Raw genomic sequence first — 14,656 nt, 5'->3', positions numbered from 1 at the left:
GTCATGTCGATAACCACCTCAGTTTCGTCCACAGCAGTTGTGGCAAATAGTAGTTTTGTTTTCACTCGGTGCGTGCGTCAGCTGCGTGCTTTCACAACTACATAGTCGTCAATAGAGACAGCGGTTTCGTCCGCATTTCTTGCAGCGAGTGGTAGTTTCGTTAGTTTGACTTAGTGCCTGCGTCGGCCGCCTGCCTTCTGAACCGCAAGGTCGCCGTCCATGATTGCGTCGACAGTTGCCACGGTTTCATCCGCAGTGCTTGCGGCAAGCAGTAGATTCGCTTTGACTCAGTGCAAAGATGTCGAAGATGAAGAGCACTGGCTACATCGCGATGAACGGAATTTGTTGACGAGCAGCTGACTGGCGAAAAAATAATCGGAATGTGCGCGCGTTAGTGCAAAGTGCGTCGTAGATGACGTGCGCCACGAAGGATGTCGCGAGGCCTTTGCCACTGCTAGCACTAATCAGTCATGAGACATGAGATGAGAATTTCAGCTTCCGCACTGGTCTTGTGCTAAATAGAAACAAGATTTGCTGATGCATTGAGTAAATATGGGGGGTGCATTTGCTTATTGTTTTTTTTGATACCCTCGATAATTCAAAATTCAGTTAATTAGGACATTTTAATTCAGTTAATTCGGGAGGGGGGGTGTTCCTTGGCACTTTATGGAGCTTAGCAGGTTTCCCTGGAATGAACGTGCTTGAGAACCCCTGCTCTACAGATTGCGGTGGAAACTAATCTTTCAGGCTATGTTAAAAAAATAAAAATAAACATCCATCACAAGAATGAGGTCGAAAACCAGACATGACACTTTGCTACAACTTGAAAGGGAAAAATTGTCATCCACCTGACAGTAGCATGAAGCTACAAAGGAAACCTACACAGGTTTCTCCTTCACACTTCTGGTTAGCGCAGATGGTAGAGTAAGCAACTGTAAGAGGTGTTGGTTTCAGGTTCAATTCCCAAACCAGGAGGCCAGCAGATGGCAGAATGAAGTCAAACTAATCGACAACTCAAAGTCCTTTGGTCCCTGGACTGAGTCCCTGCAGGACAAAAATCCTTCAACTGCAAAGCTTTTTAAGAACCCCATAAGGGTTACTTTTGCAGTTTCATGCTATACTAAGGTGGATGAAAAATTTTCCCTTTTGTGAAGCTCAGCAAACACTAGGACAGTGTTTACAAACAGAAGCTGACCTCAGCAGAGTCCTCATCCTTGCCATAGTCCTGGCTGCCAACAATGGGCTCTTTCTCTTTCATCCATGACTCTGCTTCGTTGGCATCAGCGAAATATTGGTGAGCCTGGAGCGAGTCTTCCAGATCACGTTTCCGTTGCAAGGCCTTGTCCTGCAAAAGAACAAAAGAGACAATACAACATTGGAAATTGGAACATTTTTGCAACGGTATCAAAAGCACTAATGTCATGCATTTTGGATTCTGCATGATGTACATGAAAATGCAAAAGGTAGCTTACAGACAAATCACATGAATGAGTACCTATCTGCAAGTGGCAGAACACAACAAAAAGTCCAGAAAATGCCTTCCATGCAAAAACAAAGGCTGGATGAGGAAGAGAAGAAAGGTACTCTAAGCAAGTCACAGTGCGATTAGCTTCAAGCAGGGTTGCATTTTGAGATGTCAAGATCAGAATTGAAATACAGTCGACTTTCGTTAATTCGACCCTGATGGAACGAACAAAATTAACTGAATTACCCGGCGGGTCAAATTAAACATGACGCAGTAACAATGTCAAAACACCACTGATTCCTTCAGCAGTACTTTCCTGATTTAAAATGCCCCTGAATCAAATGTGTACCCACTTTCTGTGTGTCCAAAGTAGGAAACTAACGTATAGGGTTGTGCGAATAGTGGACTTTTTGAGTTCGAAGCGAATTCGAAGTGAACAGTGATTTTGGCCGAATGTTTTCGAATCGAATATAGAATAGTTGCCATTCAAAAATCTTCGCTGCCAAGTGGCATGCAGGATAACTATTGGAAACGTGCAATAATTGAGTGGACCAATTTGTGAGAATGAGACCACAATTAATTCAAGTATGACATTTATTCGAATACATTTGACAATGTTGACGTCATTCACTCATCTTATTGCTTTCTTTCAAATACTGTGGTTTAAATGTTTTAAAATGGTGTTTATGAGTTTTCTCGCCAATATAAGTTTGTGAGCAATTATCAAGGTTATGAGAAATTTTAAAAAATCCGAAACTGGTTTTTCTAGCTCAGTGTCTGGGCAAGACGTTGGTGAGATAAGAGTGCCGGCAACCGGGGCGCCATGATTGGCAAAGATGGCGCTGGCGTATACCGGCGTATCTGGAGCTTGTTGCTCAGTTTCTTTTGCCCGTTGTTAAAAAATGACTACAATTAATATGATTTGAAAGCTGCCACTACAATATTTATACAATTTTGCTTAACGTGCAAGTCTATTACAGCGAAGCTGTTTATGCGGACCCTGTGCCATCGATGTTGGACATCACTAAAAAAGGGCCACGTGACCTAGCGGGAGAGGAGAGGAAAAGAGCTCAACAGGAGGAAAGTGGTTGGAGTGAACCCTTTCCCCCTGTGACAATGCTGCGAGAGGGTGCACATGAAAAGGAGAAAGGGGAGGGGATTGACATAAGTCTCCAATGGCGGTGTAGGAAAAATGGAGGCCAACAGAGGAGTGGGGTGCGAGAGGCATTCGCGTTAGCGTTGGTTGTGTAGCAGCACCAACGAGGCAACGTGCAGAGCTGCTGCCAACACTGTCCACGTTTTCCCACATTCGCGCTTAACGCAGGGAAATGCTGCTACAGTTGTATATCAGTAGCTTTGGATTAGTGGTTCCGCACATTCCATCCCAGCTACAACTATGGGAAGACCACGAGTAGTGCATACTCCTGAGGATGAATCTGCCTACCGCGAGAGTCAGCAAGAGTTGGCTCGTGAACGGGCTCATCGCTTACTCTTATTACTGGCATGCAAAAAAGGGGCAGCACAACTTGCACACGAAAAAAAAAAGCACGACAAAACACACACAAAAACAGAATCACAAAAAGCACTCCTAAACATGGTCACCACACGAAGCACGCAAAAGTGAAAATGAGGTAAACGAATGGTGAAACAAAAGATTTACAATATAGACTGCTTACAAAGTTTGCCTTGCATGGTGTAACACTCCGTGTAACTAACACAGCTTCACTGTTGGACCATCTTCACTGAGTGGAAGGAGCGGCGATTTCTTATTTTATTTTAAAAATCGTGTCTTACTGATTATTAGTAAACATCTCGCAACCGTTTGCTACTAACACTTACAAAAACACAAATATTACAACAGCTCTCCAAGCGAATATCAAATAGCCTATTATTAAAAAAATCGAGAAAAAACATTTAAAAAAAAGGGGGGGGGGGGGAGAGCAAGGGCTAATATGCGTTGTACAGTGGCAGCAGGTTTCCTAAAGTAAGCTTCGCCGCAATACAGCCATGTTATGCGGCAAAGCATATGAATGCCACGAATGCGATTTTCGTAAAATTTTTGTGGGCAAAAAAAAAAAAAAAATTCCTCATTAGAAACGGACAAATACCGTAATCAGACATTGTAAGCTACCGTTATACTTTGCAAATGCTCCCAGGGCAGGCCGAAAATAGACGTTTGACATGAGATTATGTGTGTTCAACACATTCACTGTCCCCTAAGCTCTGTCGAGATAGAAGCTGCCAGTAAGGAGATCGCTATTAGGGTCACTATGGGCTCAGGTCAGTGCGAGATGACTGGCCAAGTTTGAATTATTTGGCAAAAGCCAATTTTTGGATCGAAATAACTAAAGTTTGGGCCTACAGAAATGCATGGGCGCCGGCCGGGATCTTCAGTCGAGATCGAATGAACTGGAGTCGAATCAACTGAAGTCTACTGTATACAAGAAAGGCACACTAGAATATTAATTATTGTACAACCAAACATCACTCTATGGACAGCAAATTATTACTTCCCTTAGAATGCTCCCATTAAAAGTGAAGCATTATTTCCCTCGACTTAGTAAATAAATTTTGCATAAATTTCTATTTAACCAAGCTATCACACACAGCACATATACTTTACTAGCAAGAAAAATACACTGCCTATGCTGGATATATGCCATCTGTGCATAAGTGCAAGAATACTCAGAAACATGCATGATTACACGTAATGATTTCAGAGATTTAGAGGGTTACATATCGCAATGTAATCTGAATTCCACTATTGTCACACAGCGTGAACAAGAAGAAAGCTTATCTTATAACTTGGATGCACACTGAGCTCAATGGTAGTAATTATGGCTTCATTATACAGCACACTACAATGCCAAAGCTAACCACCTCTGCTATATCACCACATTAAGAAAATGCATGATGTGAGGATATTGTACAGACCCTTAATATACTGGATTTGTATGGCTATTTAGTAAAAAAACTTATCAGCAAACAGTTTCCTTTAACGACATTATATTCACTATTGTAGGAAACTACACAACAGGTCTGAAAGACTCACTTTGAGTTGCTGCCATTTTTCACTGAGGTTCTGAATCCGCTTGTTAATCTCATCATGTGCAAAGTGACCATCCGCCACCATGTTCTCCCCGGCCTCACAGACACTGCGAACGCGGTTCTCATGATTGTTGATTTCTGCAAGCACTGCCTGGTGCTTCTTGATAAGGTTCTGCACTCCAATCAAGTCACGTCCTGGAAGAAACATTTAGATCTTGCCTTAACACAATAATATGGCTTTGCAGTAAATGAAAGCTTAAACACCTTCATATGGTCAAACAATATGAAGCAATTCAAATCAAGCCAGGATATCATGGACGAAGAAACAATCTAGGAGGGAGCATGTGAGAGATTGTGGAGAGAAAGAGGCACTATTTTCTGCAGCCCTTTAGAGAGCACAACTCAATGCCAATGAACATCATGTTGCGCAGCCAGCCCCAGCAAGCTAATTTCTTCCGACGCCACACTTTCCTCTTTCTTCCCCTCTTTGGGGGCCCATCAGTACACTAATTCTCGGGAAAAAAGCCTTAACACAATTGCTGGACCAGTCAAGACTGTGTTCGGTATGTAGTAGCTCTTAAAGATGCCTGCATCACAACTGGCCCACTCCATATTCTCTGCAACATGTGAAACACTTCAAGTTACTGCTTGCCTATCACATATGTGGGGATGCGCGACTCTCACGCGTCCCCTGATGTTTTCCCCGCATGGCTCCCGTCTCCTGTAATCCGGCTTCGCTGCATAGCTTCAGGGCGGCGCAGTTGCAGCGTATTACAAGAGATGGCGCTATGTTGCGCTGCTAACGCCACCTGACGGCGGGGGGTTACGCGGGCGCAAAAGGGAGAAGGCTGTTCCTCTTTGGCTTGGGATCGGCAACCAACAGGCACGAACGTTTCGCGGGACCATCTCGCGAGGCTAAGAGCAGGACACCGGTCACCGGTATGGACGAACACGGATCGTTCGAACGCACCACCGTTCGCGTGACCGTACACGTGAACGACTAGGCGATGGTGTCACAGCATGGGGCGAACATATTTGCCCATGCGTAGGCATTACAAGGACACCCATGCGTAGGCATTACCAATCCTTATGAGGATACTGGGACATACTAGAATGCTATGATTGCCAAATGCAATTCATACTGAATTCAAACGGCCGATTCCAACACTGCATCCTTAACAATTTCTGCATTCTGCTTTAAAATCTTTTACAGTGAGAGTTTTCTTTATTCTGACCTAACCCTTTGCCACATGTTAGAGTAGCCAGCACACACCAAGATCAGCAACAAACAACAAAGTAGGCTAGTTAAAATTAAATTGTGGGGTTTAACGTCCTGAAGCTGCACTGGTAGGCTATGAAGCGTGTTGCAGCGGTGGGCTCCAGATTAATTTTTGCCAGCTGGGTGGTACACCCAAAGCACAGAAAATGAGAACTTTCGCATTCCAGTAGTCCCCTTTGGAACGCAGCTTCCTTGGTCGAGAATCAAACCGTCAAACTTGTGCAGTGCAACACCATAGTCACTGATCCACCACAGCGGCTAGTGGGCAAGTTCTTGGCACACGATTCACAAAAGTCAATTTATATTTTACAGAAGGTACCTCTATTAGTGGAAGCAGCAATGGGCTCTTTCTCGCGAATCCAGGCTTCTTCATCTTCAATATCACGGAACAGTTGCTGCACGCGCAAGGAGTCTTGCAGCTTCTGGCGTCGCGTCGCCATGGGTGCCTGCAGTGCATTGTATCGGTCCACAAGGGCTGCCTTTTTGGCCATGATGGCTGGTGCATCGAAGTGGCCCTTGTCTGCAAACTGCTGTGCCTGGATCATCACGCCATCCACACGATCCTGCACACACAGATACCATATGCAACACTTCTGCAATAACTAATAAATAAGCTTATTATGTCTATCTTCTTAACAAAAACAATTTTCACCAAGGATAAGGTGCATCTACCGATGGAGCTACTGCAACTAAGATGCTCTACAAAAAGCTTAAGTATGAGAATTCCATGTACAACAGTGCCTCATAAATAAAGACCAACCAAGCCAACCAAAACAACCCATAATTGAGTTGCCTGTGCTAAACAAAACCTGGTGGAGAACAAAGGTTTCAGAAAAGCATCCCAACTTCTGATTCTCCATAGTGTGCTGCACTATAAAAGTGAAATCCGACACAATATGGGCAACTAGAAGTGCTTGTTGCAACTGTGGAATTAAGCCAGTCAGTGCTTGAGGCATGCAAACAAAATAGGAATCCTCAAAGAAGCACCACTTTCGAGATATGCTCTCCATATTTGCAGCAAGATGCATTATCATTCCAGGTAGCATATTTTCAGAAAACGTTTCTGAAGCACTGTGGGACAGAACTGTGTAGAACAGCAAGATATGTCATAGAATTTTGAAACAAACATCTTTAAAACTGGAGCTAGTTTAATAATTCAAATCCACCACTGAAATATCGTTGTGCTAAAATTACTGCTGTATAGTGCCACATATAAGTTGGCCTTTTGCTTTTCTTGAGAAATGAGTGTCGAAATTATACGGCTTGATCTAATTAACCGAGGCAACATATGCAGTGTAGATCGCTTATAACGTAAGTAACCGGAGTCGTGAATATCTGCACTATAAGCGGTACCACACTATAACCAAAACAACGATTTTCAAGCCCTGCACGTATGCAAAAAAACATGTAGACCAAGCAGCTGCGCGTATCCCAGAATCTAAACGTGCAACTCGGGAGTTTTGCATCCATTTAAATTTACGAACGTTGAAAGGTTAATGTCCAAGTACCCACGATCTTTGCATGAAGAAGACAAAGTAATAATAAAAAAAAAGTCTCAGTTTCGCCCGAAAGGCGAAGCATCAATTACGATAGCAAATTAGTAGAGAGCTATAAAGAGTAGGGATAGTAGTTTTATCGGCTGCATAAACTTGACACATTCGCTTACTAACTGAATTAACAAGCGTGGTGTCAACGCACACAAGCAAACATGAATAGACTCGACGACCGCAGACAACCACTGTCAAAACACGGCCGCCGCAGCAAGCGAAGGTTCGTGCGGTCTATCGCTTCAACGAAAACTGAGCGGCGTAAGCACAGCGCATACAAAGGTCAGAGCCGTGTGGAGATGGCTTTCATGATACGGTGCGCACGAGAACACCGACAGCCGGCACAGGCGCAAAGTAAAAGAACGCATTTGTTGGCAGAGTAGAATCCACACCCCTCCCTCCCTCCCTCCCGTGCTGCCTTCCCACTTTGCTCCTTTCGCATGGGAGATTGTGTCGCCAGTTCCCCTTGGACCGGTTGCAGGATACGCATTTGATGACGCAGTACCGCGTCGCCCCCCCTCCCTCCCCCTCCGTCCGTCCGTCCGTCCGTCCGTCCCATACCCCCACGGCCTTTCGCGCGATAGAAGTCACGTTTGCTCTCCGCTGTGCTTTCACTCGCACATACGGCGCGCGGCGACGATTTCATCGCCCTTGGATTCGTGCTCCTCGTCTCGTGCTCCTCCTCCGCATCGCCCTCGTTGATCTCCTCTCCCATCGATGGGCGCACCACGTTAAGAAGCGTGCTCGCTGCCGCCCTTGTCTGCGAGATTTTCCCGCGGAAGCCGCATTATAACCTGTATTTCGCCGCACGCAGCTGCACTGTAAGCGGTATGCGTATACATGGAGTGTTATGGGAAAATTAACGGGAGTCTGAAAAGACCGTACTATATCCGGTCCTGCACTATACGCGGTTACGTTATAAGTTCTCTATACTGTATGTGCAGTCTACGTCTATGGCATGCACAGTTGCATACTCATGAAACTCCCTTAGAATCACCTTGTGCAGCTGCAGCTTGACCCTTTACTCACCACAGACAAGCTGAGCTCATACGGTCAGCTCTCATTTCTGCTACTAAAGACTCGCTCCATGCATCTAGGTATGCTTTTTTTAAAAATTAATAGATGGCACTATAAAATGCATTAAACGTTATTTTCAATGCTGAAAACAGGAATGGCGTCATCCTTGGTCAGTATCATTTTTCATGGTGGAAAATTTTCTGAGTAAGTCGGACAACCTAGCAGCGTGATTCATTGCTTCTCAAGTTACATCCCTGCCACATATATAAATGCTAAAGATTTACAAAATGCTGCTCTATGTGTTGAAATAGAATAAAATGACAACTAAACGTAAAAGAAAGGAAACCTGAGTGTGATGCCAAGACTGAAGAGGCACTTTTTGTAATATACTTCAAAACAAGGTATAGCACAAACTCAAGCCTTCCAGCATAAACGAGGTGCAGATGACAGCCTAGTGATCTGCAATGAATTGACAACAGGAAATTTTGTTCCAAAAGTTTTTGTAGATACTTTCCTTCAACAACACTCAAAATACTGACAAGCCATGCAGTGAAGCCAACATTCTTTTTTGCATGAACACATTATTTTCTTGGTATATTAAATTAAAAATTAAATTTTGGTGTATTACATGCCAAATCCACAATCTGATTACCGTATTTATTCGAATCTAGGCCGATAGTTTTTTTCAAATAATCACATACGAAACTCTAGGGTCGGCTTAGATTCGAGGATTTAAAAAAACGCCCCAGTTTTTAACTGAACCTGATAAATACGGTGCATAGTTAGCGCCATCTAGAAAAGTTAATATCGCAGCCGCTACTAGCCGCGCCAGTAGCCAACTGAAGTAAACGAGCGACGTCGCCATTTTGACCTGCGTTGTATCGGTTGTATCGGTATGGTGCAGCATCGGCGCGCGGTGCGACGTTATCGTAATGGCACCAAATGGGCGATGCCACTATAGTGCCGCTTTCTAAACGATTACTGTATTTACTCGAATCTAACGCGCACTTTCAACACGACCCTAAATCTGCGTCGGCATTTCAGAATGGCCGCCTCCCACGCGCGTCGAGCCTAGCTACCGTAGCATGCGGAAGCTTCCTCCGTGTGCTGCAGTACACGTGCTTAGGCAATAGTCTACCGTCTGTCCTCACATTCTCAGCGTCTGCTCTATCTATCAGCATGAAGTACCGAGTTCATCATGATGCCGCATTTAAAAGGAAAGTGATCATCTGTGCGGAGACGGACGGAAATCGGGCCGAATCACGGGCGTTCGGAGAATCCGAAACTTGCGAGCGGGACTGGCGCAAACAGAAGGAGAGGATTTTCGCCAGCAAAGCAACGCGGAACTGTTTCAGTGGACTGAAGCAGGACGTAATCTGCGACGATCCACTTCGGCAATACAATTGCCTTGGCCCTATCTTGAAAGCAATCTGCGACGGGTAAAGTCCGCTGCGCGCCGTGTTTTCGCCGCGTTAAAGCGAGACGCATGCTAGCACGAAGGCGCGCTCCGTCTCCAGCGTTCTGACAGTTCGTTTCCGCAGTCAACGAGCGAGATGTGTTCATGTTTGCTTGTGCGCGCGTGACACCGTGCTTGTTAATAGCGGTCTACTAATTTGCTATCGCATTCGATGCATCGCTTTTCAGGCGAAACTGCGACTTTTTTTATTCATCGCAACTTCAGTGCATCAAGAGGAAATTTATTTTTCCAAATGACAGAAAGTTGTATTTCCGTTTGAAAGCATGAGGTGCGCGGTACTGTAAAGGACTTTTTTTTTCCTCACGGAAAACGGGTGCGCGTTATAATCGAGGTGAGCGTGAGAATCGAGTAAATACGGTAGTTGTGCTAGCCGTAGAGGCATCGTCAAACGTTAAAGCCGCGCGGAACTTCGGCATCGGTCTGTCGTTGGAGGGGGCCACGGGAGATGCTTTTTGCGTGCGCCGCAACGAGAATGACATTTACCCAGGAACATTGATCGTGCGCTCCTTCCAAAAATGCAGCATCTCTAATGCGCTTGATGGTACTGAATATAGAGCACTGTTTGAAGATGTCAGCAGTAAGGAAGATAGCGACGAGGCTAGCAGCGATGGTGACATAGAATGAGCTCGGCATGTTCAAATTTAATAAATGCTGTTTTATTTTGCGAATGCTGTCCTCGCTTTTTCGTTCGGCCTACATTCGAGGTAAGTTTTTTTTTTTTTTTCTGACTTCGAACTTTTGGGGGGTCGGTTTAGAATCGGAGTTGGCCTAGATTCGAGTAAATACGGTATATGAGGCACGCCATATTGGGGGACTCGGAATTCATTTTGACCACCTGGGGTTCACGCAATGCACATTAAATGAGCGTTTTTGCATTTTGCCTTCGTTAAAATGCAGCCGCTACGGCCGGGAACCAAACCCACAACCTTGTGCTTAGCAGCGCAACGCCATAGCCACTAAGCCACCACTGCGGGTTTTCTTAGTCTGTTCTCCAAATAGAAATGTTAATTTAAAAAAAATTTTGTACTTGCCTAGGTGGGCCGATTTTACTTAACTTTAGAAAAGGCATTATTCCAAGAACCTTTCTTTGAAAATAATGCATTAGGTAAAGGGTTAAGGTCCATCGTCCACTTTGGATAAAGTTGGCTATGACGTCGTGCTTCTAATCAATTTTCTAAACAAAGACACAGGGGCGCCATCTTGCCCATATGATCAGTCGTTCGCGACGTCTGAAGTGTTATGAAAGTGCATCATGTGCATCTGGCAGTGCAAATGCCTGGACAAGGAACACGTTGCTCAAGCGGAAGGCAGTATTGCTCTCTGAAACAGAACAATCTTATGGCGGAAAGCAGCTCCGGTTGAAAAGTTAATGAGTGAAATCTCGGGCCACTAATCCGATATTTGTTCCATGTTATCTTTATTCTGAAGACAAAAATGCACAGTCATCCATGGGCATCCCAAAATTCTCCAATTGCTGTGCACAGGAATGTTAATTTGGCATTTGGCAATGCAAAATGAGTCTGCAGGCTCACTGACATATTGAGCAGCAGACTCGGAAAGCCTCTGCCCGAAAACTGATGACTGCAATGCTCAAAAGCTAAATCAAGTCTGCAACACGGGAGGTAAAGACGCCCATATGCAATATAATATAGCTTTCAAAACAAATACTTGCATTCTACAAGGAGGCTGAAAAGCAAAAGAAGGTTTTTGGTATGAAAGATAGATGGAAAGTCCAAGTTGAAATATAAGCTACTCACGGAATGAGAAGCGACATCAGTTTCCAGAAGTGCATGCTTCTTCAGAAGGTTCTGAACACTTGTAAGGTCCTAAAAGAAAATACCAAAGCCGTCAGTCACTGCACATTGCTGCATTCCCGTAAGTTTCCATAGGGAAATCTTTGGATACATATCCCCTTTAGCATAAAATAAAATATGCTACCAGCAACCTGTGTCTGCTGTCCATAAGCAAAAGATCATTGTACACTGCATATTCTTCATTGTATATTGTACTATATAAACAAAAAGCCCTGACAACTAAAAACTGAGTAAAATGTCAGCCCCACATTAGCAGCATATCCCAAATATGAAACTCCCATAACATGAATTGATAGTAACTTCTGCTTTGACCTCACTCACTCGCAGGACAGCAGCATCTCAACAAAACTGTCTATAATAGAAACGATTTCTAAAGAAACTTTCCCACACATCAAAGTCCCCTCCTGTGTTACATTTGTTATGAATCACGAGAATCGCATGATCATGCCCCTGGAGTGTTCCTATAAAACCCCAAATTGGATGCTGACGCAAGGCACGCACAGAATACTGAACTATGCTGCATAGAGTACACGATATGCATACGATGGACCAACACGTGTGCCACCTGTTGCCTCTGATGGACGCCATACTCACCAGCTTATGGCGTCCAAAGTCTGCTGGCGCATCTCGGAGGACACGACCAGCTAAATTTGTAGCTGCTGAAGTGGAGCAGCTGCCTTCTTTGGCAGCCACTATCTTACACGCGGAGCACGATTTGAAAGATGCATTAGGAAACAACCGCATGTAATTCAACCATTTTACCTGGCACCCACCGCAGTTTCAATTTATTAATAAGCCTCGATCTTACTTTGCGGCTGCAGTGAAATTTCGCTCTATTGAAATTGCGGATAAACATGCTTTGTTATATTAAGGTTAAAAATACATTATGTTCTGTGGACATGAAGTTATAAAAAGTAAAATACAGTGGAATCCCGATTATACAACTTTCAGGGGACCGTGCAAAACCGTCGTATAATCCAAAAACGAAGAATATAGGCAGTGACGCTCAGTCTTGCCCAAAAAACAGGTACAGACTGCCTGAATAAGCCCGCGGTACACACCTGCAGTGCTCCAAGGAAGTTAAATTATGAAAAAATTATCGTATTTATTGATTGTAATGAACATATTTTTCCTCAGTTTCGTTGCTTGAACTCAACCCTCGCGTTACATTTGAATAACGGCAAAATTGTCCATTTTAAAACAAATGCTCTAAATAGTGATTTCTAGTGCTACGTTGGCAACCAGTAACTTTACGTCTCGATCTGATCCATAGACAAGTCGATCGAAGTCTGATCTTTTTGATTGGAATCGACGCTGTCTTCGCTGTGCTTGTGACAGGTTACAATATCACAATACCCTATGGCCTTTTACGGTTGAACTCTGCTCATTTGCAATGTTATGGCGACACAGTACATTCGGCATGACGGCTGCTTCGAGAGACAAGCAATTTTGATGGCCGAGGAGCTGGAAAAGTCAGCCGCGACTCAGTGTCTCGATGTCAACGAGTCGACAATTTATGGATGACGGGACTAGCGGCAGGCCCTCTTTAAATGTGAGGCCAGTCAGAAAGGCTCTGTGGAACAAGCGGCTTGGTACTGACCCCGAATGAAATGTTTGTGCGGTCTTTTAAGAAGTACTTGTATCTCAAACAAGCTCGCTGGCACGAAAGATGACTTGATTCTCGGGCGATCACTTTTGGTGATAGCTTCGCTTTTGTGAGACTGCTAGTCCCGGCCCTGAAGCCCTCGAAGTATATGGCCGACAGTGCTCTTGGCGCTGATAGCGTGCTTAGGACAGCACCAGAAACACCTGGTGGGGATGCTTTCAGTACTGAGTCACGCGAAATTTCATGACAGTGAAACTAACTACGAAAGTGATCGCCCGAGAATACTGCCCAAGGAAAGCTCCCGTCTCCTCTTCAGATGACGATGATGATGTGTGAAGAACTAGTTTCAGAAATGCAGTTTCTTGAATAAAGGAACCATTTCCTCTTCCGTTCATCTCGCGTTACATTCGCGGTTTTATTTTTATTATTTCGCGTGACTGGAAAGCCGCCCCTCGCATTACAATCACGGTCACATTAAATTTGGTAAATAGGGTGTGGCACACCCGTTATCAGCCGGCTGCACTGCGCTCACGCACCAGCCTGCGTCTGCTTAGGTTTTTTTTTCGTACAGTATCGAGGAAGGCGTCGTACGAGGCGGGGCCGGCTTAAAATTGTGTCTTATAATCGAGATTTTTAATACATTTTTTCTATGGGCGTTTTGCCGGGACCAAACCAATCCATCGTAAAATGCGGGTCGTCGCATGACCACAGGCCGTATAATCAAGGTTCCACTGTACTTCGTTATAACAAGGATTTTGTTATATCGAGGTTTAACTGTACACGCAAGATGGTCACATGGAGCTGTTTAATTATAGTACCTTGCCACAGTCTTCGGACATAAGTTGTCCTTCAACCTCGGACAGCCAAAGCTCAATGTCTTCAACTCCTCTGTTGAACTGCTGTTGAGCTGAAGCCTCACTCAGCTTCGTTCCCTTGGTGTCCGCAGCCTTGCTCAGAGACTGCCACAGGGTAATGATTTCTTCCATGCGCTGGCTGTGATGAGACAGGAATGCTCAATTTGTACTCTGATACATGGCTACAAAAACACACCATCATTGAAATGCACAGCAATTACAGAACAATTTCCTAGCTCTTGCTGCACACATAACAAACAGTGGCACAAAGGGAGCCCTGTGGCCTGCAGCATTTTTGTACCTTGAGCACCACATTTTAAAAGTCAATGTTAAATGTTTACACCTGCTTTCATCACCAAAATGAGTAGAAGGCTTGTCATGTATACTACTACGGTCTGCAAATGTAAATTTCAGGCTTTGCACCTAGAATTTGTGGAAATTTATCTTTCTTTTCTGTGTATTGTAAATTTCCGATACAGATAACACATGAAAAGTTTACGTTAGGTTCTCTCTTACATGCCCAAACCTTTAGATGTAGCCAAACCGATC

The 14,656-nt window shown here is 44.4% G+C and overlaps 1 protein-coding gene across 4 annotated transcripts in view; it reads right to left on the bottom strand.

Annotated features, from left to right (window-relative positions):
- Positions 1-14,656, bottom strand: part of LOC119436536 (spectrin alpha chain-like) — a 145,105-nt gene that overhangs the window by 75,309 nt on the left and 55,140 nt on the right. For all 4 annotated transcript variants that reach the window (XM_037703406.2, XM_049658460.1, XM_049658464.1 and 1 more), the window contains exons 16-20: positions 14,072-14,246; positions 11,591-11,659; positions 6,112-6,355; positions 4,518-4,708; positions 1,196-1,345 (exon numbers count right to left, since the gene is read on the bottom strand). In XM_037703406.2, coding sequence (XP_037559334.1) covers positions 1,196-1,345; positions 4,518-4,708; positions 6,112-6,355; positions 11,591-11,659; positions 14,072-14,246 — 829 coding nt within the window. The remainder of the gene's footprint in view (positions 1-1,195; positions 1,346-4,517; positions 4,709-6,111; positions 6,356-11,590; positions 11,660-14,071; positions 14,247-14,656) is intronic.

This window comes from Dermacentor silvarum, chromosome 1, assembly GCF_013339745.2.
Source record: "Dermacentor silvarum isolate Dsil-2018 chromosome 1, BIME_Dsil_1.4, whole genome shotgun sequence".
Lineage (NCBI taxonomy): Eukaryota > Metazoa > Arthropoda > Arachnida > Ixodida > Ixodidae > Dermacentor > Dermacentor silvarum.
The sequence above is the reverse complement of the archived record's forward strand: the minus strand, read 5'-3'. Positions and strand labels throughout refer to the sequence as shown.